General features: G+C 36.9%; 1 protein-coding gene across 9 annotated transcripts in view; it reads right to left on the reverse strand.

Moving 5' to 3' along the window:
* The window catches only part of LOC135461548 (unconventional myosin-XV-like), an 81793-nt gene that overhangs the window by 26865 nt on the left and 27810 nt on the right, over positions 1 to 27118 (reverse strand). For 8 of the 9 annotated variants that reach the window (XR_010443371.1, XM_064738694.1, XM_064738692.1 and 5 more), the window contains exons 2-27: positions 26599 to 26698; positions 22796 to 22875; positions 21872 to 21935; positions 21355 to 21464; positions 19501 to 19575; positions 18642 to 18842; positions 18106 to 18169; positions 17763 to 17876; positions 16892 to 17053; positions 16533 to 16646; positions 16147 to 16205; positions 15751 to 15880; positions 15360 to 15587; positions 14908 to 15033; positions 13453 to 13530; positions 12823 to 12977; positions 12299 to 12469; positions 8362 to 8485; positions 6594 to 6769; positions 4768 to 4852; positions 3671 to 3757; positions 2268 to 2349; positions 1808 to 1941; positions 1053 to 1151; positions 638 to 712; positions 272 to 432 (exon numbers count right to left, since the gene is read on the reverse strand). Coding sequence is in view for 8 of the 9 variants with exons in the window: in XM_064738694.1 (XP_064594764.1) it covers positions 272 to 432; positions 638 to 712; positions 1053 to 1151; positions 1808 to 1941; positions 2268 to 2349; positions 3671 to 3757; positions 4768 to 4852; positions 6594 to 6769; positions 8362 to 8485; positions 12299 to 12469; positions 12823 to 12977; positions 13453 to 13530; positions 14908 to 15033; positions 15360 to 15587; positions 15751 to 15880; positions 16147 to 16205; positions 16533 to 16646; positions 16892 to 17053; positions 17763 to 17876; positions 18106 to 18169; positions 18642 to 18842; positions 19501 to 19575; positions 21355 to 21464; positions 21872 to 21935; positions 22796 to 22866 (2945 nt within the window). In the remaining variant the exon portion in view is untranslated. The remainder of the gene's footprint in view (positions 1 to 271; positions 433 to 637; positions 713 to 1052; positions 1152 to 1807; positions 1942 to 2267; positions 2350 to 3670; positions 3758 to 4767; positions 4853 to 6593; positions 6770 to 8361; positions 8486 to 12298; positions 12470 to 12822; positions 12978 to 13452; positions 13531 to 14907; positions 15034 to 15359; positions 15588 to 15750; positions 15881 to 16146; positions 16206 to 16532; positions 16647 to 16891; positions 17054 to 17762; positions 17877 to 18105; positions 18170 to 18641; positions 18843 to 19500; positions 19576 to 21354; positions 21465 to 21871; positions 21936 to 22795; positions 22876 to 26598; positions 26699 to 27118) is intronic. The other variant, XM_064738698.1, reaches the window with a different exon arrangement.

Below are 27118 nucleotides of genomic sequence, written 5' to 3' on the forward strand. Positions count from 1 at the left end.
TACAACAGACTGATTCACTTAATGCACACTATATAAATGACTGATTCACACTATACAACAGACTGCCTCACACTATACAACAAACTGCCTCACACTATACAACAGACTGACTCACACTATACAACAGACTGACTCACACTATACAACAGACTGACTCACACTATACAACAGACTGCCTCACTTGGTACACACTATATAACTAGAACACTATAAGGCATACAGATTCACTTAGTACAAATTGGATGGATTCACTTAATGCACACGGACGTACTTGAGGAGGTATTTGTAGAGGGTTTCACTAGGCTGAAAGCAGCCAAGACAGAGTGCCAGGAGAAACCAGCCCCTCTCAGCACTGGACACAGTCTCATTCCTCCAGGTCTGATTACACAGCTGGCAGTAGATCTCATCCCTCAACTGTTCATGCTGTAAACCCTGAGGGTACAAAGCAAGAAGATGATGTAGTAATATCTGACAATTATAATCATTTATTTACTTTATATCATCGGTGTTGAAAAGTTCAAAAAACTTCTTTTGCCGTTCTGAAGGATCAGAGTATTACTTAAAAGTTTATATTACACTGAATGAAATAAATGTAATGTGTATAATAAAGGCATTCTGATTTCAAAACCCCAAATACCTGTTGAATGATGTAGTCCCCAAGGATTTTCTCTCGCTTTTCACTCATATTTGTATCATTCATAAATCGTAGAATCTTGAAAGAAAGATACATAAGATTTTAATCTCCATAGAAATATTGGTACAAATATGATTTTTTCACAGACACACAGACAGAAGTTCAAACATATACATGCAAATGTTCAACTATTTTTGACCACATAAATGCACTATGAATAACTACTCCAACAATTTATCTGAAATTCTTCAGTTTTTTGCAAAACACAAATAGTTCAATATATAAAACTTTATTAGACCTTTTTAATGATCTTTAATTACCATCCTATCGTGATGTTTAAATGACAAAATGAATGAATGCCTCAGAAATTAACACAGCCATTTTAACAATCTTACTCATTTTTTGACGCAGCACATACCAGTTTAAATATGCTCAGGGCATTTTTGACATCGTCCTCTGTCTGAACCGCTGTGAATGGTGTTGAAATTCCATCTCTCCTAACACCCCATTCATTCCCCTAGGCAGGAGAGAGAAGAGATTTAATCATCAAAATTCTTATGTGACATGAAACACTAAACCAGTCAAGACTTCAGCACATTACATACTCTGAATTAATACAGTAACTGAGTATTAGGAGTCACATCTTACATAAAGTTGCCAGAGAGAGAGAGATGAAAGAACATAAGATGTTTTCAATTACAGTTCCTGGAGAAGCCTACATGAACATTATTATAATCTAATATCACTCTAATGTCAGAACATGCCAGCCATTATCAGATAAGGAATTAATTAATCAGATACTAATCTGTCCACCACACGGCAGATCCGACTGTCAATGAGAAAGTACTGGTGGCAAATTTTAAACTTGTGTAAACCAAAACCCTTGACTGCTATAGGGGTCAACTGCCTTAATTTGAAGAAACTAAATGATATTTATCTATTTACTTCATTGGTGTTTCATGTCATAAATGATATTTAACCAACTAGAATAAACACACTGAAGGTAGAATGTACTGTGTAGACACGGGTAGAGTAACTTACAGGTTTACATAACTTTTATACATACAGAGACACATACATTACTTGCTTCAACGCAAAATTAAAAGAAAAATAAAACGCTGGTATGGTAAAATACATATATAGAAAAACTGCACTTATATTTGTCAAGCTAACCTTGAAATAGACACTGGTGTATTTGCTGAAGGTGTGGGCGTTGATGTCAGCAGGTAACCTGTACTGCATGTCCATGGCTTCCATGTTTCCTACAGTCTGCACTAAGTGACGCTCAGTGTGCACCATATTCCAGTCTGAAAAACAAAACATTTCATTGAGGGACAAATACTCCATTCCTACAGTGCAATAATATCATTTTTTTTTCTCGCAACAAGGAAAGTACCTCTAAAAGGGAAAAAAATGATTTGTTCCTTGCCATAATAATGTCATAATTCATGAGAAACTCACATTTTCCTCCCTGCCATAATTTCACTTCCTTTAACAGAGAAAAATAAATTTTCTTCTCTTCTATGAAGTCACATGGTTGACAAGAAATTAACATAGAATTTCTTCCTTGTCATTTCATTTAGAAAAAAACACCTTTTTCTTATGTTAACAGTCAGAACTGTTCTATACGCACCATCAAGTCTGTCCAGGGTATAAGCTAACTCTGCTGGTATGGCCAAATTAGCTACAGAGGCTACTGGCTCAACTGGACGCTGCTAAAGATAAGAAAATCAGGTATGATATTTTAACAAAGCAGGTGAATACTACTTTATGTTTTTCAAAATGAATGCAACAAGAGTTTGCAGTATGGGTGAATATTACAGTTTTTTTAAATGATTGTAGCAAGTTTTGCAGAGTGATTGCATATAATCTGGGTTACAATAATATATTGAGACATTTCAAATGTCAACAGAATTGCACATATATACTGGATGAATTCATCACACAACCAAGACAACCAAATTATTCACAACACATAACATGCACAGACCAGATATGAATTTGGTATGGTGCACACTGCTAAAATCACACAGCATGTTTTTAAAGAATAGAATACACCAGCTGAAGCCCACTATAAGCAGCAACTGTAAGAACATAAATTAGACTGGAAAAAACATTCTATCAACAAAGGTAAGAGGCTGAAACATCCAAATGCTAGGACTATCCACTGAACAACAACTACAACATCATTTGATATCATCACAAAATATGATTTACGTAACATTATATAATTTTTGAAAGATTGTAACATCACTACAAGATTCACTGACGTCAATAATGTTGCATCATATCACCACATCCACGATGGTCACCACTTACACAACAACAACAACATCAATCCCAGCAGCCAGCATGCGGTGACTGGTGGTAGACAGCCTCACCTTAGGCTGGGGTCTCCAGTTGGCACTAGCAAGCAGAGACACCCTCCTCTTAATCTGCTCACCTGCTCGATCACTTACCAGCTATACCCAGAGTCCATGAGAGTTAGTAAACAAACGATACACATATGATGACAGCCACTCAAGGTTAGTACAATGTATGCATTACACCAGTTATAAACCTTTATGGATGCACATTCATGTAAGAAATCTTAAGATGGGACGTAGTTATACAGTCGCTCAAACAACTAATCTCAATCAAAGTAGATATTATGAAGACCAATCTTTTAATTTTGAAATAAACATTTGAACCGCCTTTACACACATGGTTAATAATGTAATGTAATGTAATGTTTTTAAGATTAAGTCTTGATTGTAAAATGATGTGAGGTTAACAGAGGAAATCCTGATTAAGGAAAGATGAGTAACTTTACATCTAAACTACCATTATGTTAGACTTACAGCAAGAGTCAGTGATAAAAAACTAAAATTTTGGAATTTAGTTTTTAGGTAAACAATGTCTCAATTTCAATCCAGATGAGTAGACAACTGAGTCAGCACTAGTCAATCAAATGGAACTTCAGACTTCTGATCATCTTGAGGTGTCACCTGTGGTGTTAATACATGTATTCCATAATGACAGCTATGATGTACTTACCTGAGGAACTGACTGTGGCACGTTCATCTTTGACTTCTGTTTGGAGCGTTTGTCCTCCTCTAGTCGTCTTTTCCAGTGATCCCTCATCTGAAAGGACAATAATGAAGACAAGAGATGTTCAAAGCTTTGAGTAGAAGAAAGGGGAGGGGGGTTTTATAACATATGGTACAACAAAATGTCACTGTTAAAGCCCTATAAGATGTACAGAGGAGGACTGAACAACATGAACATGAAGTCTTAACAATCAGCAGGTCACCCTCAAAATGGCAACACCCTACCTTAATTACCTTGAAGCATACTATATTCTACATTTTCAAACACAATTCTCATGAGACCATAATTTAATCCCCCTGTTTTTCACACTAGAAATATTCCAAATATATATTCACTGCAAATAAGAGACGCCTAAATTTATCTGGGCTATTACGTGCATGATTTCTGCAGATACTCACACATTCATTCTTTCTTGTTTGTTTCCCTAACTTGATACCCATGATGTTCTCTGAACACAGAACAATTGAATCCTATCAGATAAACAGGAACTTGTTCTGTGATGTTACATGTCCCTATTACTGGAACCCTGAGGTGCAGAATGCATACCTTGCCTAATGTACCTGCACCATATGGTAGGGGCAGACCTGCAGATGTCACCAGGTTCTCATACATAGCCACCCAGTTATAATACAGTATGATACAGCCAACTAACTAAAGGTAATCTGAAAACACATGTCCACAACTAAGAGCCATTCAACAATCTGAAGCTGGCTGTAATGAAATCACTTAGTTGTTGAATTACAGGTATGTGTTATACAGCCATGAGTGTGTATAAATAAGTTTTGTCCCTACCCCTGAGGGAGGTCACACGAGTACATCCACACCCAGAGAGACAGACTGCACATGCTCAAATCATGTATGTCTCTATATTATTTCAACAGCTAATACTTGACAGCAAGTAAAAATTAGCATTTCTCCTTCTCTGATGACACAGGTGTGAAGGCAAGTTTAATTTGTGTGACTTGTTGAATGAGGGCTGGATTGGGACTGGCCTGTATGTGTGTATATGTGTACGACAATGAATCGGTCTCTTTAACTGGTACCTTTCTGTAGCGCCTCCTCTGCAAGATCATCCTAAACTGAGCCTGAGCCTTCACCACTGCCTTCCTCAAGCGCAGGTAATTCTTCCTGTGAGGGTGAATGGCATAAACACTCATATTATAGGTATTTCCATGGAAAGTGAGACAAAGATATGGACATGAGTTCTATACTGTAAACTTATATTAATGCAGTCGTTGGATCTACTGGATCTATGTAACAATACACTTTCTGTTGTGATGTTGATATATATATATACATACATATATCTGCGATAAAGGATTATAACTAGTGTCAGCAAATCGAACATCAGAGATGCAACAGGTGAAAGTGACCAGACTAAATACAAACTCCTGGATGACTCATTATTGCCTATATTAATAAAATTTACAGAACTGTTATTTAACAGCACATTTGTTAAAAAAAAGACGTGGCAGCCAATAACACAAAGTTTGAACTCCGCATTCTAAAGTCATGAAAAGGTCATTGCTTATGCAGTATGAGAGAAATATTTACTATTTATTTTAAATTGCTCCCTTCCCCCTTTCATTTAATATTAAAACCCTTACTTTGATAGAAAAACCGTCAAACGTCAACAACTTTATGTATTCACAGAACAAACAGCATTTTCACCTGTAGACATTATCAGGTGGGCTGTTGCTGACAGAGGTAGTCAACCATCTAAAGTTCCTGCTCGCCTCAGGTCATGAACAACTAACAGATTGCTTAACTGTGAAAATTACATCATCATCCGTGAGAAGCATAATAATTGCACTGTTTACCCTGATAACACTGCAAATATTACCCGACAAGCCACAGATATAATGTTTGAGTAGTCACTTTAGTTCACTATACTAATAATGGGCAAGTAACAGACAGGTGTAACGAGTTTGGTAATTAGCATATCAAGGAGGTTCGTAGAAGTGGGATCAAAACACACCTGATTAGAAATTCTCAGAAAACAGTACTACCAGAGATTATAGAATTCATGGGATTCCCAATATCTGCAAATCAGCAGACCACCAATGTGTTCAGTTACATGCTGCTACATGAAATACAACCATAACATAGAGGCCCAAAGGTACCCAGTTTTAACAGGATAAAGAGACGCCACAATAAATCTGATTTCATCCCATACCTAATAAAATTCAACTTGCCTTTGCCAACCGATCTCGTCATAAGTGCCTGGTTAGCACTACTTATTATCCAGTCTGCATGATCCAATAACACTTTACATGTATCAAATGATAATGTACTGTATCATGATTTTGATAGGAATGTTCATGTACTAATGCATACAAGTATATATTTATTTAATTAATTACAATACTCAAGCATATGTGACATCTATAAAAGCAACTTGGTAGAGTTCAGAGTTACCTGGCAAGGCTCCTTACATGAGTTGTAGCCAAGCCAGCTTGGGCTTGTGTTCGAACACATTACCTCAACTGTCAACAGTCTTTTGGCAGAATTATAATTAGTCCCCTTCTTAACTAACAATGTGATTTTAGTAGGTACTCTTGTATGTTTTATGTGCTATTAAAATTGCATTCATTACTACCTTAAGTTTCTTGCACCTGTCTGAAACTGATTACCTGGGCAAAGTACATGTAGGAGTTAGCAGACAGGGAGTTACTGAACAACTGTACACAGGGCTTTGTGCCACTGCTCGTATCAAATGTCAGTAAAATGTCGTTTTTTTTTTTATATTGTAGTTGTTTCAATGAGTACTGAATAATTCAGTAAACTTGTCCTTAATGCAGCGCTTTTATCCATACGCTAAAGTACAGGTCTCATCATAGGGTCAGGACTGATATCTATCTGTGCTTACTTGGCTTCCCACATTCTGGTGGCTGCTTGGATCTTGAGGGCGGACTTTCGCAGCGTTCGGAACCTCTTCCTGGCAAGGTAACGCCGAGTCACCTTCTGGATCCTCACTGCCGCCTCATTGGTCACCAGGAGAGCCATGCTGTCCAGGTGCTGCTCAAACGACTCCTTCATGAACACCTGGAAAATATTAACAATCTCCTGTAAGACTGCTGCTGTTGGTCTAAATAACTGGGCAAATAAAAACAAGGACTATTATAAATACCTGAGATCTTAATTAACACTCAATGTATTAATGTCAAAATCTGGCTTTTATACAATTGTCAAAATCAGGCAAAACTAAATCTTAGGCCAAAACAGTGGGGGGCATGTTCACATTATTATGTTGATCCACATAAATGGAGACAAGAAACACTTTCTTGCCATGTACAGGAGCAAAAGTATAAATTATGATCACATCTCAATGTAGCCAGTTACCCTGTTAATAACTAGACAATGGCAAGAGCTATTTTAATGGACGAGGCCAGACATAAACTGAGGTAGACTGTGACATCAAAGAAGACCACAGCGATTTGTTTGATTTCGTTGTTGTTTAATGCAATACTTCAAAATAGCTCTATTACATGGCGGTGGGTGGTTTTATATGCAGAGGAAACTTGGCTGCCACTGGCAAACCTCAGATTTTTTGCGAGTTACTGACATAGTCATATGTCATGTATGATATGTAGACATGCTAGACTTAATGGCGCAAGACACGTCCTCCACAATTAATGTAAGTCTGAGCAAATATCTCCACTAGCGCTCTCAACTGCTCATTGTCAAAAAGACCAATGAACAGTGACATCAGAGCAATCTACAAAACCTCCATTGAATGGCAACATTTCACGAGTCTACAAAACTCCCAATGAACTGCAACACTGGAGGAGTCTACAAAGACCCCAATGAACTGCAACACTGGAAGAGTCTAGAAAGCCTCCAATGAACGGCAACACTGGACAAGTCTAGAAAGTCCCCAAAGAACTGCAACATTGGGCGAGTCTACAAAGCCCTCAATGAACTGTAACACCGGAAGAGTCTAGAAAGCCCTCAATGAACTGCAACACTGGAAGAGTCTACAAAGCCCCCAATGAACTGCAACATTGGACGAGTCTACAAAGCCCCCAATGAAGTGCAACACTGGACGAGTCTACAAAGCCCCCAATGAACTGTAACAATGGAAGAGTCTAGAAAGCCCCCAATGAACTGTAACACTGGAAGAGTCTAGAAAGCCCCCAATAAACTGTAACATTGGACGAGTCTAGAAAGCCCCCAACGAACTGTAACATTGGATGAGTCTATAAAGCCCCCAATGAACTGTAACACTGGAAGAATCTAGAAAGCCCCCAATGAACTGTAACATTGGATGAGTCTACAAAGCCCCCAATGAACTGCAACACTGGACGAGTCTACAAAGCCCCCAATGAACTGTAACAATGGAAGAGTCTAGAAAGCCCCCAATGAACTGTAACACTGGAAGAGTCTGGAAAGCCCCCAATGAACTGTAACATTGGACGAGTCTAGAAAGCCCCCAACGAACTGTAACATTGGACGAGTCTACAAAGCCCCCAATGAACTGTAACACTGGAAGAGTCTAGAAAGCCCCCAATGAACTGTAACACTGGATGAGTCTCCAAATCTCTGCCCATGACCGGAATTAATGACTTGAGTGCCTTGTGGACAGGAGTTGTACAAAGACAAAAATGGGAAAGCTTTAAATCGGATTAATCACCTACCTTTGTCAATCCTAACTGGTACTGTTGTTTGAAATCCCCACCCTGGGACTTTATGATTGCATCACACACATCAGAAGGTCTGCCCGAGTGTCCCCGCAGGTTGGGTTTAATCAAACACCGGTACCTGCCAACAAACCATATAAAGGCTTCATAAAATTTGCCCAAGCAACACAGTGTCATCGAAAAGTACTTATTATATCTCAGTACAGTAAATGCCAGGACCAAATCATCCTAAATTATGTTGTGTTACTACAAGTACAAGTATTAATTTATTTATTGGTGTTTTTTTCACCGTTCAAGTATATTTCACTTATACGACGACGACCAGTATTATGGTTGGAGAAAACTGGGGTACATGTATTAAAGTGATGCTGTGAGTGTTACCAGGCCAAAAACCATAGGAGTCAAAGACATTACCTATAGACTGGGCATTTCTTTGAAGTACTTCTGAAAGAATCATAAGATCAGCCAGGTAATCTAGTCAACTATTCTGATCACACTCTAACCAAACAGTCACTAAGACTACAAGAATGAGGAGTGTTTTCATATCACTGTTGACAGAGGCATGTATGCACACAGCAATTTGCCTCCTTTTGACAGCTTATAATGCATATTGAGTGAAGTTTCCTTAAGTTAATTAGGTTCTGAAAGTAAACATTGCCTTGATTTCTGTCTCTTATCCTTGGGCTATAATATATTTCTTACTTTCTCCTTGACATTGAGCACTTTTATACAGCATTTTTATAAAATCTATTTTTTAAAAATTAGAATGCAATACAGGTGCATTAATAAGATATCCCATTCCTTCCTTAACACAAGCCCATGTCCATGGAAGTATTTCTTTTGCACACAAAAACCTGTCACAAGAACATATTAATAGCTAAATAAAATCAGAATCTTGATGTTATGTATTCATCCTCCTGAAAGGTGACTCATTCAACAACATAAAATACAAACTGTGATGAACTAATTAGATGAGGAACAAAAACAATATACGTATGTATAAAATTGTGATAATTTTACAACTTGCATGCTCACTATATATCTTCTCACCTACAACTGTATCCAGTGAGTTTGGTGAAGCATTACAGCTTCTGCTTAACAGAGTGGTATTGTCCAGAGCAAGTGACCACAGGTCAATATGACCAACCTAATGCCACCCACAGACACGCTTGCTGACCATCAGCTGAGCGTAACAACCTTGTACCCTCAGGTAAACTGTGGGCACTTACTTAACATAGGTACCAGGGTAATTGCTCAGCTGTGTGTACAAGACAGCACCCACAGGTATAGTACATGTATCTCCCTGAGATCGGAATAGAATTGTCCGAGAATACGTTTCACCTTGGTGGTAGTTCTTCCTGCACATGCACAATGACTAATGTGCATATATGTACTACACCAGGTAAATTCTAACAGAGCTCATGCATAATCATCACACCTGCACCTGGCAGGCTGTGACAGTCTCTCAGGTATTAATACAGATGTTATCAGCCATAAGACTCTCCTACCTTCTGCTAGTGCATTATTACCTCTGTTCACAGCATCATTATTTAGATGTAACTCTTTCTTGCTAATCTTTAAGCAAAGCAGCAGAGAAGTTACAAAATGCTTTCACCCTTCACACTCTAGTTTATCCACAAATATATATTCTGACTGTTTAATTATTACAGTTTGCACACACCATTTATTCACAAAGCGTGGCTTATATTCATCAGGACAGTTCACCCTGGCCTATCTGGGTGAAGTGTTCACATATACATATACCAACACAAAGTTAACATTGAAGTACATACAACTGTGATTCTCTACAGTTAATATAAAGCAGTGATGAGGTCAAATGGGCAAGTCAACATTCAAATGTTAAAATTGTTAAAACTGTCTAGTATGAAACAAAATCTTTGCAGTTTTACCAATTAAAATTGCAATAAAGATTTGATTGTTATGATTGAACACGGTCAGAGTTTTTGAACAGGAACTCTAATAATTTGAGACAGTAATACTTTCAACCCAACTAAAATAAAACTATCTACACAGCTTAATTTTTACATACCGGTATTATTTTACCCAACTGTTTACATTATGTTTAAAATCTGAGCTGTCATTATATTTCCTCTAGGTTAAGGTCTGTCAACCAGAGTTGCAGAAGAACTGGTTTTTCTTCTGTTAGAAGGACAATGAAATTTCATTTAAAATGAAGAAAACCACAAATATTTCATTATATTTTCTGCCTAATGAACTGATCTTCTCTATGTAATTGTCTAAGTGCAAAATGACAACATGATACAATGATAAATCTTAACCCAAATTAAAATAGGGAAACAAAGAATGATATTTAAATCATAACCACATAATTGCCCAAAGCAACATGCTGTCGACAAAAACACATAAACACATTTTAATATATCTTAAGCTTGAATGTGAAGCTGAATCAAGTGATTCTCATAAATACAAGTGTATGACCACCAATATTAATTAACAGTATGTTCTTAGCTGTACATATTCAATGTCGCCCTGGCATTATAACAGACCTCCAGCAAGGTTTTATTGGATGAGTTGAAGTCGTACTGGCGAATCCAGTACGCCGTACTGAGTGCAGCAAATGAGATATATTACAGTAGCATGAAGTCATAAATGAGGATAGAAGATGACAGCTATGATCCCACAGTCTGTTCTTCAATTATAGCGGAAATAAAGAATAGTCGAGTCATATTGCCAAAGTCTAATTTCTAATCCACTGCTACTGACTTGAGAATGTCAAACAGAATCCGGGTTACAGGATCACTACCAGAAAATCTTGACTCAATACACTGCTATGGGTATTACATTTACAGAAAAAGGCCAGGGCAGTTGACATTCTGACCTCTCAGAAAAAAAAACAATATTTTCCCACTTGCTTATTTAGATTCCAACTATGCCAATCACTTATTCCACCCAACTGGTATGGAGACTTGTGACATGTGACCAGTGACATTTTGTCCAATCAGAATTACTGCTAGTTGTTACCCCAGGTGTGAAGATGAACAGTCTGAGGGTCTACAAAGTCACAGGTGCTATCTTGATAGACAGTAATACAGCAGCCAAGTTCATGAGCTTTAGTAATTCAGTAAATCAATAAGGGAGCAGCCAAGATGTTGAGCAAGCGAAAAAAAAAAAGGTATATCTGATGACTGATTCTATGGAATTTGTTTTGGTGTGATCACAGAAACAATCATAGGGGCCGACATACATGTGGAAATTTCATAATAAAATCAGCCAGGAAATGAAGCAGAGAGAGAGAGAAAGTAAATTCTCAGTGCTGTTATACAACTGGGTTACACAATCAGATGATTCATTGCCTAAGGGTCTGATTAATACTTTGATCTTGCTGTTTTAATATCCTGTTTTGTATAGATTATATGTATTAAACTTTCAAAATATATGTGTAGGGCTTTGGCCTTGACCTATCCTCCGCTGTAAAATCCCTATAGGTACCATTTAATCTGTCTTATTCCCACACCTGCTTACTTCTCTTAGATCATATCACATCCCCAAGTATGTTAAAGTTTCAACGCTGACTAATTAGTTGACAAGTTCAAAAGTACCACCCTGGGCCCTCTTTCACAAAACTTTGTAAATCAATTCTTGGAAACTTTTCTCATAAATGACCACTTCAACCTAAAAGTTTTGTGAAATATGACTTAAGTTTTGTTAAAGTGGACAAAGCTTTTCCCAAAGACACACTTTGTATGAACAGCTTTCAAAACATGCAGGTTAAAAAATATTGATATATGTTACAGATATCAACACAATATCAACTTCAAACAACCTTACTATCAAAAAGAATGAGAGATTTTCATGTTAAAAATGAAATTAGATCAAAGCTTATATTACCCATATTTAATAGATATTTAAAGTTTCTTGGTGAACCAGTTAAAGAATGATGATGTAAACTGACCTGTCAATGAACTGCTGGAACTTGAGCCGGATGGGGAAGCCCATTTTGCGGATCCGGATTGTCTCTAACATGCCGGTGTACCTGAGCTGATCTAGTACCACCGACATCTCTAGCACCATTGGTGACTTGCTGGTGTTAGGCTTGATACAGCGCACAAAGTAGGGGTGACACCTGGGCAGAAGACAAAAGCAGAGTCAGTGTTATTGGTGCATACGGCTGAAACTTTAAACTTGAGGGACAAACCAGGCAAACTGCATCTTAGATTTGCAAAGTTCAGAATTTTGTTTTTTTGTTTTTTTTTTGTCACAGCATAAACCCAACATGATATAAAGACTGTAAGTGTGGATCCAATAATTCTATTCTTCAATATCACCTGTTTCAAACAAAACACATGGAATTTTCCTTTGAAGGCCACCACTATGAGCAGGTTTATTATATTTATAATATATTATTATTATATTATTTTATCTATCTTTATAACTTTCACATATTACCAAAACAGGTTAATTTTATACTGTGCTTACTTGGACATGGTGTCAATGAGAGAAGTCAGTGACTCGCTGAAGCTGGCAGCAACGGTCAGGGTCCGAGGTTTCATGGTAACATAGCGCCCTGTTGTCTTGCTGAGGGTCTTAGTGATAAGACGGTCTCTCATGTCCTTAAACATCTTAGATATCATCTGCAACAACATAACCTGATGGGTAATGATTTCACTCTCACTAAAGAATATGGTGTCAACTATAACAACTAAAATAGAAAGGCTACTTAAAAAGTTTACTTAAAAAATTGTATATTTATCAATGACATTGACATTCCCAACAACAGAGTAAATGTTTAGTTGCTAACGAGTCTCAGGCTATACTCGCCAAACTCATTACATATGTAACATATGAAGGTTATTTTTTTTCTATTTAAGCTGCTAACCTGGCTGTCTAATAAACTTCATTGAAATAACATCTATAATATATAACATCTAATATAATATATTGAATGTTTAACATAAGGTGATGAAATTGACAAATATAACTTTATCAAAATACTGAAGCATTTTTGTTTTTTTCAAGTTCACTTAAAAATACAATGAAAGACAGTATTTGTGGAAGAATATTTTTGGATGCTAGCACTGTACAACTCTAATCACCAGAATGACCCACCTTATTTTCACTCTCACACAGAAGTTCCACCACATCACTCTTTAGTGTGTCTTTATTCTTCTCTAAAAAGTTCAGCACCTACAAATAGTGAAATTAAAATGTTTAAAAACTTTAAAACAGTATACTTTTTTTTTTTTTTTTTTTTTTTTTTGATTGGTGTTTTACGCCGTACTCAAGAATATTTCACTTATACGACGGCGGCCAGCATTATAGTGGGTGGAAACCGGGCAGAGCCCGGGGGAAACCCACGACCATCCGCAGGTTGCTGGCAGACCTTCTCACGTACGGCCGCCAGCATGAGCTGGACTTGAACTCACAGCGACCACATTGGTGAGAGACTCCTGGGTCATTACGCTGCGCTAGCGCTTTAACCGACTGAGCCACGGAGGCCCCCAAAACAGTATACTTCAGAATCTGGATGTTCGAAATACCCCTCTTGTATCCGCCAACATTTCAAAAAATAAATGATCAGTCATTAGTTTTAAGCATGTAGATGTTTAGATGATAGAAGAGATAAGCACAAAGTTTCAGGGAAATACACCCCCTGCACATTAACGTCATTGCAGGGGGTATTACTAATTTGTTGAATATTAATTTAAATATATAAATTACAAAAAAAATATGGATTGTCATTTATGTTGCCATAAAGCAGTCCTCGAAATTTCGCGAGAACTATCAATTCGTGCGCGCTAAGGTTACGCAAGATTAAAATCGCATGGGCATTTTTTCGTTCGCGCAAAAATAACCACACCTTAAAAACATAATCATGTCAAGGAACTACTCCGGCCGTAGTGGGCATGTCGCCCAAACGCTCCTGCCAGAAGAGTTCTAAACAAGGGAGTTATAATTTAAGAATTCAAGGACAACAATTCACCCTGTTCCCATGTGCAATTTCAACTGTATCAGTGGATCAGCAGCTTGTGTGTGTGTAAAGACAGTGTGGAACTGCACGGTTGTGAGAATAAGGTTTATATCGATAACGCGCAAAAAGTGCTTTGCAAATGGCAGGAAGTCATCGAAATGTACCATCTCTGTAAAAACTTTCAAAAAGTGGTTGTTCAGAGACGAATTCTCAATTGAAGTGAACACTGAGGGCGAAATAACTTTGTTAAGATGTAAAGCGTGTGCCCAACACCTGGCCGAAATAACACGCGAGGAGCGACAGTGTTCACTGAAAGGTGCAGTTTTGCCTTCTATTAAGAACTACGCTAACAGAATTTCTTATGTTCACAAAACCGTAACCTTTTGGCGTAACCTATGGGTAAAACAAATAATTTTTATTAAACGAACTATGGGTTACCTAGAGTCATTTTTACGCAACCTTTTTTCGGGTGAAGAAAATTTTTGAATTTTCAAGGCCTGATAAGGCCTAATAAAACCGTCTGTGTTAATGTATTGAATCAATGGGTTTAGTAGATTTACCAGTCAGTATTTACAATGTTAATGTCAACTCACATCATATCTAACTCTGCCAGCATAATGAATGACACTGAATTCTGGATCCTGCATCCTTGGCTTTTCATACAGTTTGTTGTTGGTATGATGAAAGTGACATTTCTCCAGGAATGACATATCTGTGGCCTGAAAGAAAAGATGGGTGGTGTCAGTGAGTCCATTTAATGATGCATAATTGCATAAACACATTACCTGTGCATAAATACAAAGCGCATGTAATTTTGTTTTTAAGGTCAAACAATGTCCCCACAGATGTTAAATGTAATCATTTGCTATTCATGCCATGTTTGTGTATGACCTCAAAATAAATCTAGACAAAATTATCGGTTTTATCACTGATCATTATTGAACTTTACCTCAAATGTCACACAATACCTGATTCTGTGAATTCTCAGGGCAGTATTATAATTAGACAAAGTGTTGATAATGAATCCTGTTCACATGTGCCATACCTTTGGGAAGTTGCACTCATCATCCAGCAGATGTAGCAGTCCTGATGGTTTACTGGCAATCAGGTCCAGCACTGGCTTGTTGTCCCGAAAGTTTATACTCTGCCAGTCTATACGCTCTTTCTCATACTCCAGCTGCTCCAGCTTAAAGATGTGCTTGTTGAAGTAAAACTGCAGGTTCTCATTGGCATAGTTGATGCACAGCTGTTCAAAGCTGTTCACATGGAAGTCCTGAAGCACAAGGGAGATAACTGCTTCATTTGAAACATCAATATACGAGCCATCTTTACATCACTTGCATTTATGACCATTTTCACACAATGGAATGTGTAATCACTGACATGAATACACAACAAATACAACAACTCTGAATGAAAAAAATTGAGTGACATACCTCAAATCCAAATATATCCAGGATAGCTAGAGACGTTGACTTGTTTCTCTCAGCTCTGCAGACTATTATGTTGATTCTCTCCACCAGCCAACTGAACAATCTGCTGTACAAGGCCTTGGCAATAGCATCCCTGTAACCAACATTATTAGGTGTTTAAATATGCAAAGTTCTCTTTTGAAGAAGTGGTTATCATTGTGTAACATATTAATAAATCAAAGCAAAACCTCTTCAGTAGATGGATTCAACACGATCCAGTAGTTGTATTTGGATAAATATTCATATCACATATGCAAATAATCAGGCTTTCCATGTTTTTTTAACCATTCGTGTACTCATATCTGTCTGTCATAATACCGGTTTTCTTATGTTACTTATGTTCTTAAAAAAAATCATTACCTGCTGTCAAGGGCCTGATCAATGGTGTAAGGGGACAGAACTCTCTCTTGGCGGGCTTCCTGTGAACAAAAGCCAAGGTACATGTAAACAAATAAACATCATACAAACTTTGGATTTATTTGTTCATCATGTTTGTGTTTTGATCCACAGTCAGTAATGACTCACAACATAACATTGCTCAATTGATTGTAAACTATTTACACGATGTAGGAACACATCATTTATTTATGCTGGCCCTATTTGTGAGATGTAAGAACAGGTTAGAAATCACATAAGAAGTTACCCAGGATACCTCTTTGTGTAGAAATAATACCAGAATGCAATACGTGAATGCTTGTGATGTTAAGCATGACTGTGATGTGTATAAGACAGACAGGATGTTTTACCGTGACTTTGTTTGTCAGAGCTTGCTTCAGCCAATCTTCAGGCAGCCCTAGAAGGTGGCAAATCCACTTGATCTCTGCATCACTGCCGATTTCAACATCATCTGAGTCTCGACTCTACAAGTCCAAGATAAAATGTTTTCAATGTGATAATAAATACAAGACTGAGCACCATGTACCGAAGCACAACAATGCTTAACAAACAAAAAACAAGCTGAGCTTATTCATTTTCAGATTTTCTTTTGTGGCAATCCAACATGCCAATTTATTGGAGGATAATTTTATTTCTTCATTCTTTTATATAAAATGTACCAGTATGTTATTCCACAAAGTCACAGCACAAGCCCCTTAACCATACTTACTTGATGCTTTTTAAAATATATGTTTCCCAAGTGTAAGATGGCAGCCAGGATTTTAACAATAGTGGTTTTTTCATCTCTGTCAAAGTTGAGAACATCCATTGCTCCAATCACAGCCAAGTAATTGCCAGCGTCATCTCTGCTCTCCAGGGTACAGCCTCCTCCCTGAAGCAGCCAGTCAGACAATAGTGTGCACATGCAATGGTAAATGATTTACACCCCAGTCTGTAGATATGCTTAATATAAAAGCATATCCCTAGAATTTTGTCATGGATTTGTGTTTGCAGTAAAGCAAAACAATCATAATCACCATCAAGCCATGCGTATTGGCCAAAATTTAACATTTTATTCAACATCCTTAACAAACTTCTTACCATAAAGCCAATACAAAATTCCTATATGTCTTATATGCATAAACTCTAGTTATCTCATTCACCAAAATATGGCTTTATAGAAATCGAAAACTACAATGTCAAAACTACAGAAGACAACTTCTTTCACAGTTATAACTAGAATCCGGATGTCCACAATATACCCCTTCCATTTCCAAAAATAAAAGAAAAAACAACCTAAGAAAACCTTAAAATAATTGACAGGACTTCATGTTGCTTAGTTTGGTTTCATACAGGTTGTTTCATGGACCACTCATGGTGTGCAAGATGTAAGTTTCACTGAAATAACTTTGTTAAGGGGGTATAATAATCTGTATGTCATTTTCTACAATCCATGAAGACGTGCAACATCACCAGTTTCTGATAAGCTTACGTGTATGAACAGCAAACTACTGTATATGTACATGTTTTTTTATTTTTGTTTTTCTTCTTGGAATCACTTTATTCCTACTGAACAGTTTTACACTTGTCAACGTTCTCACCTGGTTCAGGTAGAAGTACTTCGGTGCTGTCTGTAAGCCATACTTTGATTTCTCCTCATTGCTCATACCATCTAACATCTCATAAAATATGTGGTAATTCCGCTCATCTTCGCTCTGAAATACAGAGGGTAAATGAACTATAGGGGCTGTTGATATAATAAGCTTGTACTAATCCATTACCTGTATAACTATTGATAACATATAAATGATTTTAAAAGTCTTATATAATTTCTATAAAACACAGAAACCTATTCATAAAGTAAATACAGGTATACACAAATAAACCAACTGCAAACAGAATACAAATCATCAGCAAGTTGGTTGAAATCAAACTGTTCATTACCTGTACAACAATTCTGGATTTCTCCAAGAGATAATCTGTAGTTTTGGCTCCTACCATGCTCCCACTACAAAGAGAAATGTCATGTCATCAATTACCTGGGCCAAGTTTTACAAGGACGTCATACAGGTACAATAATCACCACATTAGGACAATGTCATGGTAATAGTGATGTACAAAACATTGTACAACAAATACGTCGGACTCATGAATATTCAAACTTATGCGACAGTAGTCAGGTTTATGGTATGATTCTTCAGCTAAAATGGTATCTGTGCAAAGTCTTGTTTTTTATAAACGCAATATCCAAATTCCTCCACCATTTCGCATATGACAGAGTAACTTTCCACGTAATTTATGCACATTTTCAATTTGATTTTGGAGACAAAACTACATTGGTTGGGTAGGCAAATCTTAGGGCTTCACAAAAAGTATAATTTTATAGGTCTACACAGAATAATGCCTTCAGAATTTGCTTGCAAAAACACCTCGCAACATGTGAAAAGGTTGAAGAATTACAGTAGATTAGTTTGATTTACTTTTTGAAGAAGACCTCCACATATTTCCCAAATCGACTGGAGTTGTCATTGCGGATGGTCTTAGCATTGCCGAATGACTCCAGCAGAGGGTTAGCCTCCAAGATTTGATCTGTGATCACACTGGTCCCAGACTTGTTGACAGCAGCCAGGTACTGCATCACTAACTTTGTGCTCTCTGTCTTCCCAGCTCCACTCTCGCCACTGAAACACAAGGGTATGATAACTAACTTAAAATTTTGCAGTTTTAAAGGCAAATAAATACCATAAAATATTACTTGTGGTGTTGAAACTGACATTATTCCAGTAGGAAATCATTTCTACATTCCAAACAAACCTTGAAACACTTGTAAGATCAATAAAACTGTCCAAAGCAGTCCAAAAATTGCAGCTAGTTCTGGGTGAAATTTCAGGCCGTTTAGCATAGCCTTTTTCACATTTCACACACTTCTGAGAGAATGCAAGTATTAATGGTTACCATGTTTGGTGACAAGTGGATACTTTTTTTGTTTATACACTTAAGGTTATAAGTAGACACGATAAGGTTATAAGAGGCCAGGCTAAGGTTATAACAGGCCACGATAAGGTTATAACAGGCCACAACAAGGTCTTATCATCCACAAAGCTATCGATACGAAAAAGGAAAAATAAAACTTTATCCTTCACACTTTTCATTTGAGTCAATAACTTTTAATGACACAGACAATGAGTCATTCTGGGCAGGCAACATTTAGTGTTCAGCACCACATTATTATACTTGGTCTACAGGAAACCTCCTACAAGGCCATCTCCTCCTACAATCCACCACTGAATCAAAACATACATAAATTATAGCATGTTCAAATTGGTATAAGCTATTTACCTGATGACAATGACCTGGTTCTCTGCATCCTTCATCATTTTGGTGTAGGCAGTGCTTCCAATTGCAAATAAATGCCTGAAAAAAGGGTAAATAGGATAGAAACAAATACACAAATGCAGAACTTATTTTCAAATACTTAAGTTAAAAGTGTAATCCTGTTTTGTATGATGATGACTTAACAGATCTCAAATCCCACAGCTTGTTGAACCCAAACTACGCTTGTCTTTTGTTGTCGTGAGATCCATAAGCCTGATATCAAAAACAAGCAAATTTATGCTTCATTATGCAAATAAATTGTTAAATGTATCAAAATAATTCGATCTACATTAACCCTAAGTTCTGATATGCCACCAATCTGCAAATTATTTCAATAAATCACCAACTGTGGTTACACTAAAATTATACAATATGCATATTGATTCAAAAGGACTGATAAAGCGTAAGTCTGATGCCATGCATTATATGCATGTATCGAGGAGGGCAAAGATGACTGAGGCTGAGAACTGACACAGAGTGGGGCAGTTGGCACGGGAAATGTTCACACTGCTCCACACGAGCACTAACTCCTATCAGCTCCTCCATGGTAAAGCGTGCAGTAATCCCCAGGTAAACACGGTGAAGCTGTGTTAATTACTGATCACACAGCCGTCCACAGTCAGGATAATCCAAGTACACCGAGATAACGCAAACATCTGGTTACCACACACCATTTATCCACATGTGATATTGACTATTGAACAGCACTTTGTTCCCTTCGGTCACCCAGTCTATATACACAGGGTTATTGTTATTTTTCGGACCTGCACATCATTTCTGTCATCAACACACAGCATACACCAGAGACAGCCTTTTTATGGGATAATGTACATGTAACTCTCAAATAAAAATCCTCTTTGTCGGTTGTGAAAATGATCAGGCCAGTTACCTGCATCTCATTAAAGTTAGATACATGTATGTACTGCAACAATCAGTTGAACACCTCATGCAGCAAAGCATATTCTTCCTATACAAATATGCAAATGAGCAATCACTATTCAAGCCTACATGTTCAAGAGGGTGTCTATTCTATATTTACATGTAAATCATATGAATTCAGACTAATTAGTACTATTTATTGTATTTGTTAATTCTGCTCATCAATCTTCATACAGAATGGAGTTCAGATGGGTCTGCTCTGTGAAATGTATACATGTATGAGCATAAACAATATGACAAACAGAGCAGGAGATTGTTCCCTGACAAATCACACCACATGTAAACAGAGCATGTAACTTCAGGCACACATCTACATGTATCATACATTTACTTATTCAGCCTTTGGAGTTTATTACTTCCACAAAGAATACTAGGGGTTGTTTATGTAAAAGAATCTTCTCAAAAAATCAAGAACATTATTTGTGTTTTCAAACTTTTAAAAGAATAACAGCCTGCACTAGCCATTCTATTATTTCCCCATATTAACACTTAACAGCCACAGAAAAAGACATCATCACATTATGTACACATGATTAGATGTGTCGATCTTTGTGTTGATGTTGTACATCAGAAGATGACCATCTGCTCTGCACACATCTATATGCATCAAGAAGTATGGGAACATAATCACCACTGTGCATTGTAAGAAAACCTTATTGACAGCACCACCCATCAAAAGACTAAATACTCATGTAAACAGAATAGCTTTTCTTGCACATCTGCATCACCTAATAAATTGATGGGGGTACACATGTGCATGTATGCAGGTATGTGCAGATACAGCATTTGACATGCACATCATAAGACATAGTACTGTGTAGTATACAGGGACAGGTGGTAACCACACATGACAGGTAGCAGAAAGAAGACTGGACTTACGGTGGCAGAACACCCAGGGGCTGGCCCTCATACTTCTTCACCACATCAAGCCCGTAGATGTTGAACATCTTGTAGGGGTTCACGGCCACCAGGATGCTCCCAGTGTAGGTCTGTGAAAACAACATTTGTGTATTATACAATACTTTATGTGTGGTCTCTAATTTTTGTACACAGGACAGATTGTTTTCTACTAACGGATACAGAATGTGATACATTCCTCACTTAATTATGTATTATATCAAATACGCAAAGGTTTAAGTCGCAGCCAGACAAAATTGCTTATGCCTTTGTGAAATAGATTATTATGGCCTAATGAACGCAGTGCTATAGCTATGGGCTGTACCCTTACGAAACATTTCTATAATTACAAATATCTGAATATAAGAAATTTATATTAAAATGTTTAACTTGAAAACATGTCTACACAATTACTGTCATTTGCTGAAATTTTTGCTACTGGTTAACAGAATACTGAATACAGAATAAATTCTCTGAGAAAAATACAGGAGCAACTTACATATATAAGTTCTCGGTCATATCGAACTTTAAGATTCCACAAAATTGAACTTTCATTCAAGTCACTAAAAAGAAAGCACACACAATTCAAGACATTAACATATACCAACGTAGGCATGAAACTTTTACATTTATGTGTACATGTCTTCAACCTGCAGCAAAATGCAAACAAAACAATAACGTTTATCAGGTAAAAATATCAGATAATTTTTAATTATTCAAATTTTAATAATTTCAGACTCATTTCAAGTTATCGAGATGTAACAGTTTCTGTTGCATTCTGACTGGGATTGCACACCTATATGGAAAACGACAGACATAATACAGTGTGGTAAGTACAGAAATGATCTTATCTCTGTACCTACCTGGGCAATGAAAAGTAAATATTCAATAAGCATAGGTGCACCACAACGATGTATGACATGTACATTAAATTTGTAGTCTCTTGAATAAGACACAGCTTGATTTATGTGAGGTGATCATACAGGTCAACTACCATTTACTGGCTACACTGCAACATGGAGCAACTATGTCTTTAGCAGTTGACTAGCTTGATATAGACTTGATTGCTGCCGACAAGATATATAATTATACGATCAAAGCTTTAACACTTATCCCAATATGATATGCATGGAAGACCAACCAACAAAATTAATGGGTTAATTTCATAGTGAGGAAACTGACAATTACAAGGAAAGAAATATATTTACAGTGAATAGCACACTACACCATGCATATAGGCATTTATTTATACTGGTATGTGTACATGTATAATGTAGCCCGTATTCAGTGTCCTCTTTCGATATCCAGATCAAGATGACCTGAGGATCACTGAGTGAAGTGACCCTGTCGACATATCCTGCTAATCTATTGGCTGTCAGGTATCCACAGATATCAATCAATCACTGATGCGATATGAACTCACCTGAGGTTGATCATGTCCTCCACACCTCTCTCTCCCACCACCTCCCTCGTCTCCCCGTCCACGAGATCCATCGTGGACACCTGAAACCAGTACAACATCATATAACATCCTCTATACATGCACAATGATATATGAATACAAGCCTTAGTTCATCTCAGATGTAAGGCTCAATCAATCTTAAACACCTAACAAAGACTTAATTACCAGGTAAAAGTCCTGTGCCTGTGAGTTTAAACTGAGTATGACTCAAGTAAAATAACCTAAAAATTCACCCCAAAAAGTAGATTTTAGAGGGAAATTAATTTGGTCCTGTTATCTTTCAAACAAGCCTCAAAACACGTATATACAACCAATAGAACATATAGAATCAGGCAACTTCCATGTGCAACTTAGTCATGGGCGAAACCCATACCTGTAACAGATATTCTTAATTACATACAGTCCACAAAATATGAAATCAAAATACCGTCATAAATATTTTATTAACATCATCATCAAAACTACGAATAATATGGTATGGTAATAATAATGAAGTAAAGTTTTCATGACAGGATCATTATCAAGTTAAGGATAATGTGGCATGTGGATCAAAGGCTTGTGAAACCTTTTACATTTACATGCTGATGCCTTGGCTTCATTATTATTTCTACTGAGCCCACATATAACTATGAGGTTTAAGCAGTATCTAATATGGTACAGGTCAATTCTGGACTGAGAAGGTGGTCCTCCTTATGAAAGTATACCATCATGCACTTCATCAGATAAATGCAGAAAAAGCGTCTAATATATACATGTATATCTTTCCTAACCGTCTCTCTTGGCACTTTTGTACTTTCTTGCAAACAAATACCACAACACCCAGGGGATCGCATAACAAAGCCCTGAGAGTCTTGTCCCTACATGACACCGGTATTAACTTGCAGATACTTCCTGTACATTACACCTGAGTGAGGCAACCTAACACCTGCCTACACAACACAGATTACCACAGCTTAAGCAGTTAGCTTCAGTTTATTTACACAGGTCAGGTGTCAGATTATTCAATTAACCCACATAACACGAGAATACTTGTGCCATGTAACTAGGGAATCACCCATGTACCACTTCCTCATCACTGCTACCTAATTATTTAAGTCTCCTGATAATATAAGGTTGATGTAACAAGGCAACTGACCCAAATGAAGATTCAGGTACTGTACCTGTAGTGAGATTTTCAATGCACCTACATGCATTTTCTGACACACAGGATTTATTCAAGATAACTAAAATTTAAACTTCAAAGCTGTTAAAGGCAACACTATCTATAATTATTCACCTATCCATACAGCGCCCGTTATTATGTAGTAATAACATAAGTAAACAAACTGCTTCCAAAAACCCCAAGACAAGTTCATAGAAGTGAATATATTATATATAATTTTCAAGATGGTTCAGCTAAAAACTCCTCACTAAGTCTCCCAGGCCTATATTTTCCACAAAAATGTCAATTACGTGAATTATAAGGGGAAATCCGTGACTGGTCTAAACTGTCCCCCCCGATGAGATAACATGCAAATAAGGCTGCGCAAAGAATCCCACAATGCAACGTTCGCTCATGGATCGCATATGTAAACAATATGACAGACTGAAAGCAAATCAGAAGTCTAGTAAATCAAATACGACTTTCCTTTCTATTGAAAATGTTTTATAATTGCTCATAATTGCCAATGGCAGAACTGAAGTTACACCGGAGACTGCATAATTACAACACACTGCCGTGTCTGACATTTCAAGTTCGCCAAACATCCCCTGTAATCTAGACAACAAGGGGAAGTAACTGACTTTAAAAAAATCAGACTTTCTAAATACAGCAATCTGAGTGAGTTGACAGTCGAAGGGAAACCCCGAATAAAACTAAACATTCAATCATTCACTCAGAGTCAGATACGTGTCAATAGACGTCAGGCATCTCACCTTTATGTAGATGAGACCTAAACTAATACCACAACTTTTTCGATGTCGGTGGTATGTCCCTTTATTGTTCTCCCCCAAAAAGTATATTCTGAAGCAAATAAATGTAATAAAATACTTGTTTCACATTATGAGCTGGATCTTACATATTCCCACCACAAATCTTAAAATACCTTTCTCAGCAGGGGCCACTTTCACAAACTTCAAATTTCACAAAAAGTCATTTTGTGTATCAAATAGTGTCAAAGGGTGATGTCAATAACGAGAAAAATGAGTGACTTAGTAAGGCATGACAGGTTAGGTCAAAGTAAGCTGTAAATATGCTTTGTACAACATTAACTCTATCACCCAACTTTTGGTAAGCACTTATTACTCAATTATTGTATAGTGACAACAGCAGGTGGTCTAGATCAGATATTATAGAGTTAACTTGATGAGTACAATTAAGTGGTTGGTACCCAAGCTGGCAAATGGCTCTTGAAAAAGGTTTGGAAATGCCGCTGCACAAACTATATTTCATTGCACTTTTTGAATTTCTCACTAGTTTAGTAAAGTCTCTTCTAGCTAAATACAAACACTATTTGGCCTAAATATCAGAACTGTATTCATGTACAAAGTCCATATTTTACATTTTGAAAGTTGTGTAAAAAGCTAGGAAAACAAAGATGAAACAAATTATCTATTTTAATATTTTTAAAGGTTAGTCTTCTTATTATATCAATAAGACAGAAAGAAATGTAGTTCACATCTATAATCTGAAAAGTGAATATTACTCCTTTCACAGAAAACATGCTTCTATTCATATTTTTTTATGAAGACAAGTGTGCAATTTCCATTCAGGTCATCAAAACATTTAACAATCTACTTCATCTCTTAGCATGTGATTGATAAACAGTTATATTGTACATATACCTTCAAAAACATTTCGTCACTCACTATTATGCATCAATCAAAAAAAGTCTCAAAAAACCAATCCCCAGTGTAAAATTAGGGTAAACCTGGACTAAGAGGAGTAATGAATCTTGTATGTCCTCCTAAAGATTTTCACATGTCCATGTTAAGTAGAAAACGAAAGTGGGACTACACCCAGGTACAAAGTCTTAACAGATAACCGCTTGTGTTTCAAAAGGCACACCGCTCTACATTTTTGTTTCGTCCAGGAATTAAGGCTGTCTCATGATAATATAGCCGCGTATACACAGACATTACTTTGGACCTTGTAATCTGTCAGTGGGCTTACTCATTCAGATAAGATGCAAGGTCACTTTACATCACTTGGTTTACTGTTTGAGTTTAAAGTTTGAGTTTAAAAAAGAGAAAATAAGATATTCGAATCAGCCCAGAACTAATTTCCACATACATGTAGCTCTGACTCTGTTCACACAAAGCTTCAGACTTTAGAACTGACAGTTGTACACTTAGGGAAATTAGGCCGCTGTACATGTACTTCAGGTGTTTAAGCATTTAACTGCCAATAAAATATATAATGATCGATCCATCTCATTAAAATACATATGTATTCTTGAGTACAAAATACATATGAACAAATATTAAAAATACACAACTTTAACAAATGAACAAATGCAAAGCACATCTATTCTATTTTTACCTTGTCTGAAGACGATTACACACAACTTATGCCTGGAAACACTTATCTTTCTCTTTGTGGCAAAATAATTGCTTAGATGAATTAACTGGTGTAAGAACTTCAAAGATACAATTAACACATTTGTGTACTGATGGTATTGTGCTTGCAGCTCACTTAGCATTAGAAACACTGTACAATATTCAGGCAATAACAAACAGTTCTGCTTCACCTGAAAACAAAAACATTACACTGTACATATACTCACTTTTCCTTATTTGATCAACACTGGTCAGCTAAGGTAATAGATTTCCAACATGTCTGGAGCAGTAAATTTCCACGTCTTCATCTTTCGATATCAGTTGTTTCTGAAAATAGAAAAAGAATGGCTTTGTGAAAACATGGTGCACAAACCTGTTCCCATCTGTCAGCCATCCATCAAGCTTTGCCCTCTTTATTACATCATCATTTGGCTTCAAATCAAAGCTGTCTGCAGGTATCAAATATGAAGACTATAAGACAATGTCAGCACCATGGACAGCCAGCTGTCCTGACTACAGAAATAAACCCTTCAAAATCCACAAATGGTAAAGCTGACAAAACTATCTGCCTTGGGTACAGGGACAACAAAAAGTCTTAACAGCTCTGACGTAAATAATGATAAGTAAGCTTATATCTAATGTGTATACATTTGAAACACTCCCTAACAGAAGAAAATGAGTGTGTACATACAAGTGTATATATATATATATATATATATATATATATATAGCAATGAGAGATCATGC

Source organism: Liolophura sinensis, chromosome 1 (genome assembly GCF_032854445.1).
Source record: "Liolophura sinensis isolate JHLJ2023 chromosome 1, CUHK_Ljap_v2, whole genome shotgun sequence".
NCBI lineage: Eukaryota > Metazoa > Mollusca > Polyplacophora > Chitonida > Chitonidae > Liolophura > Liolophura sinensis.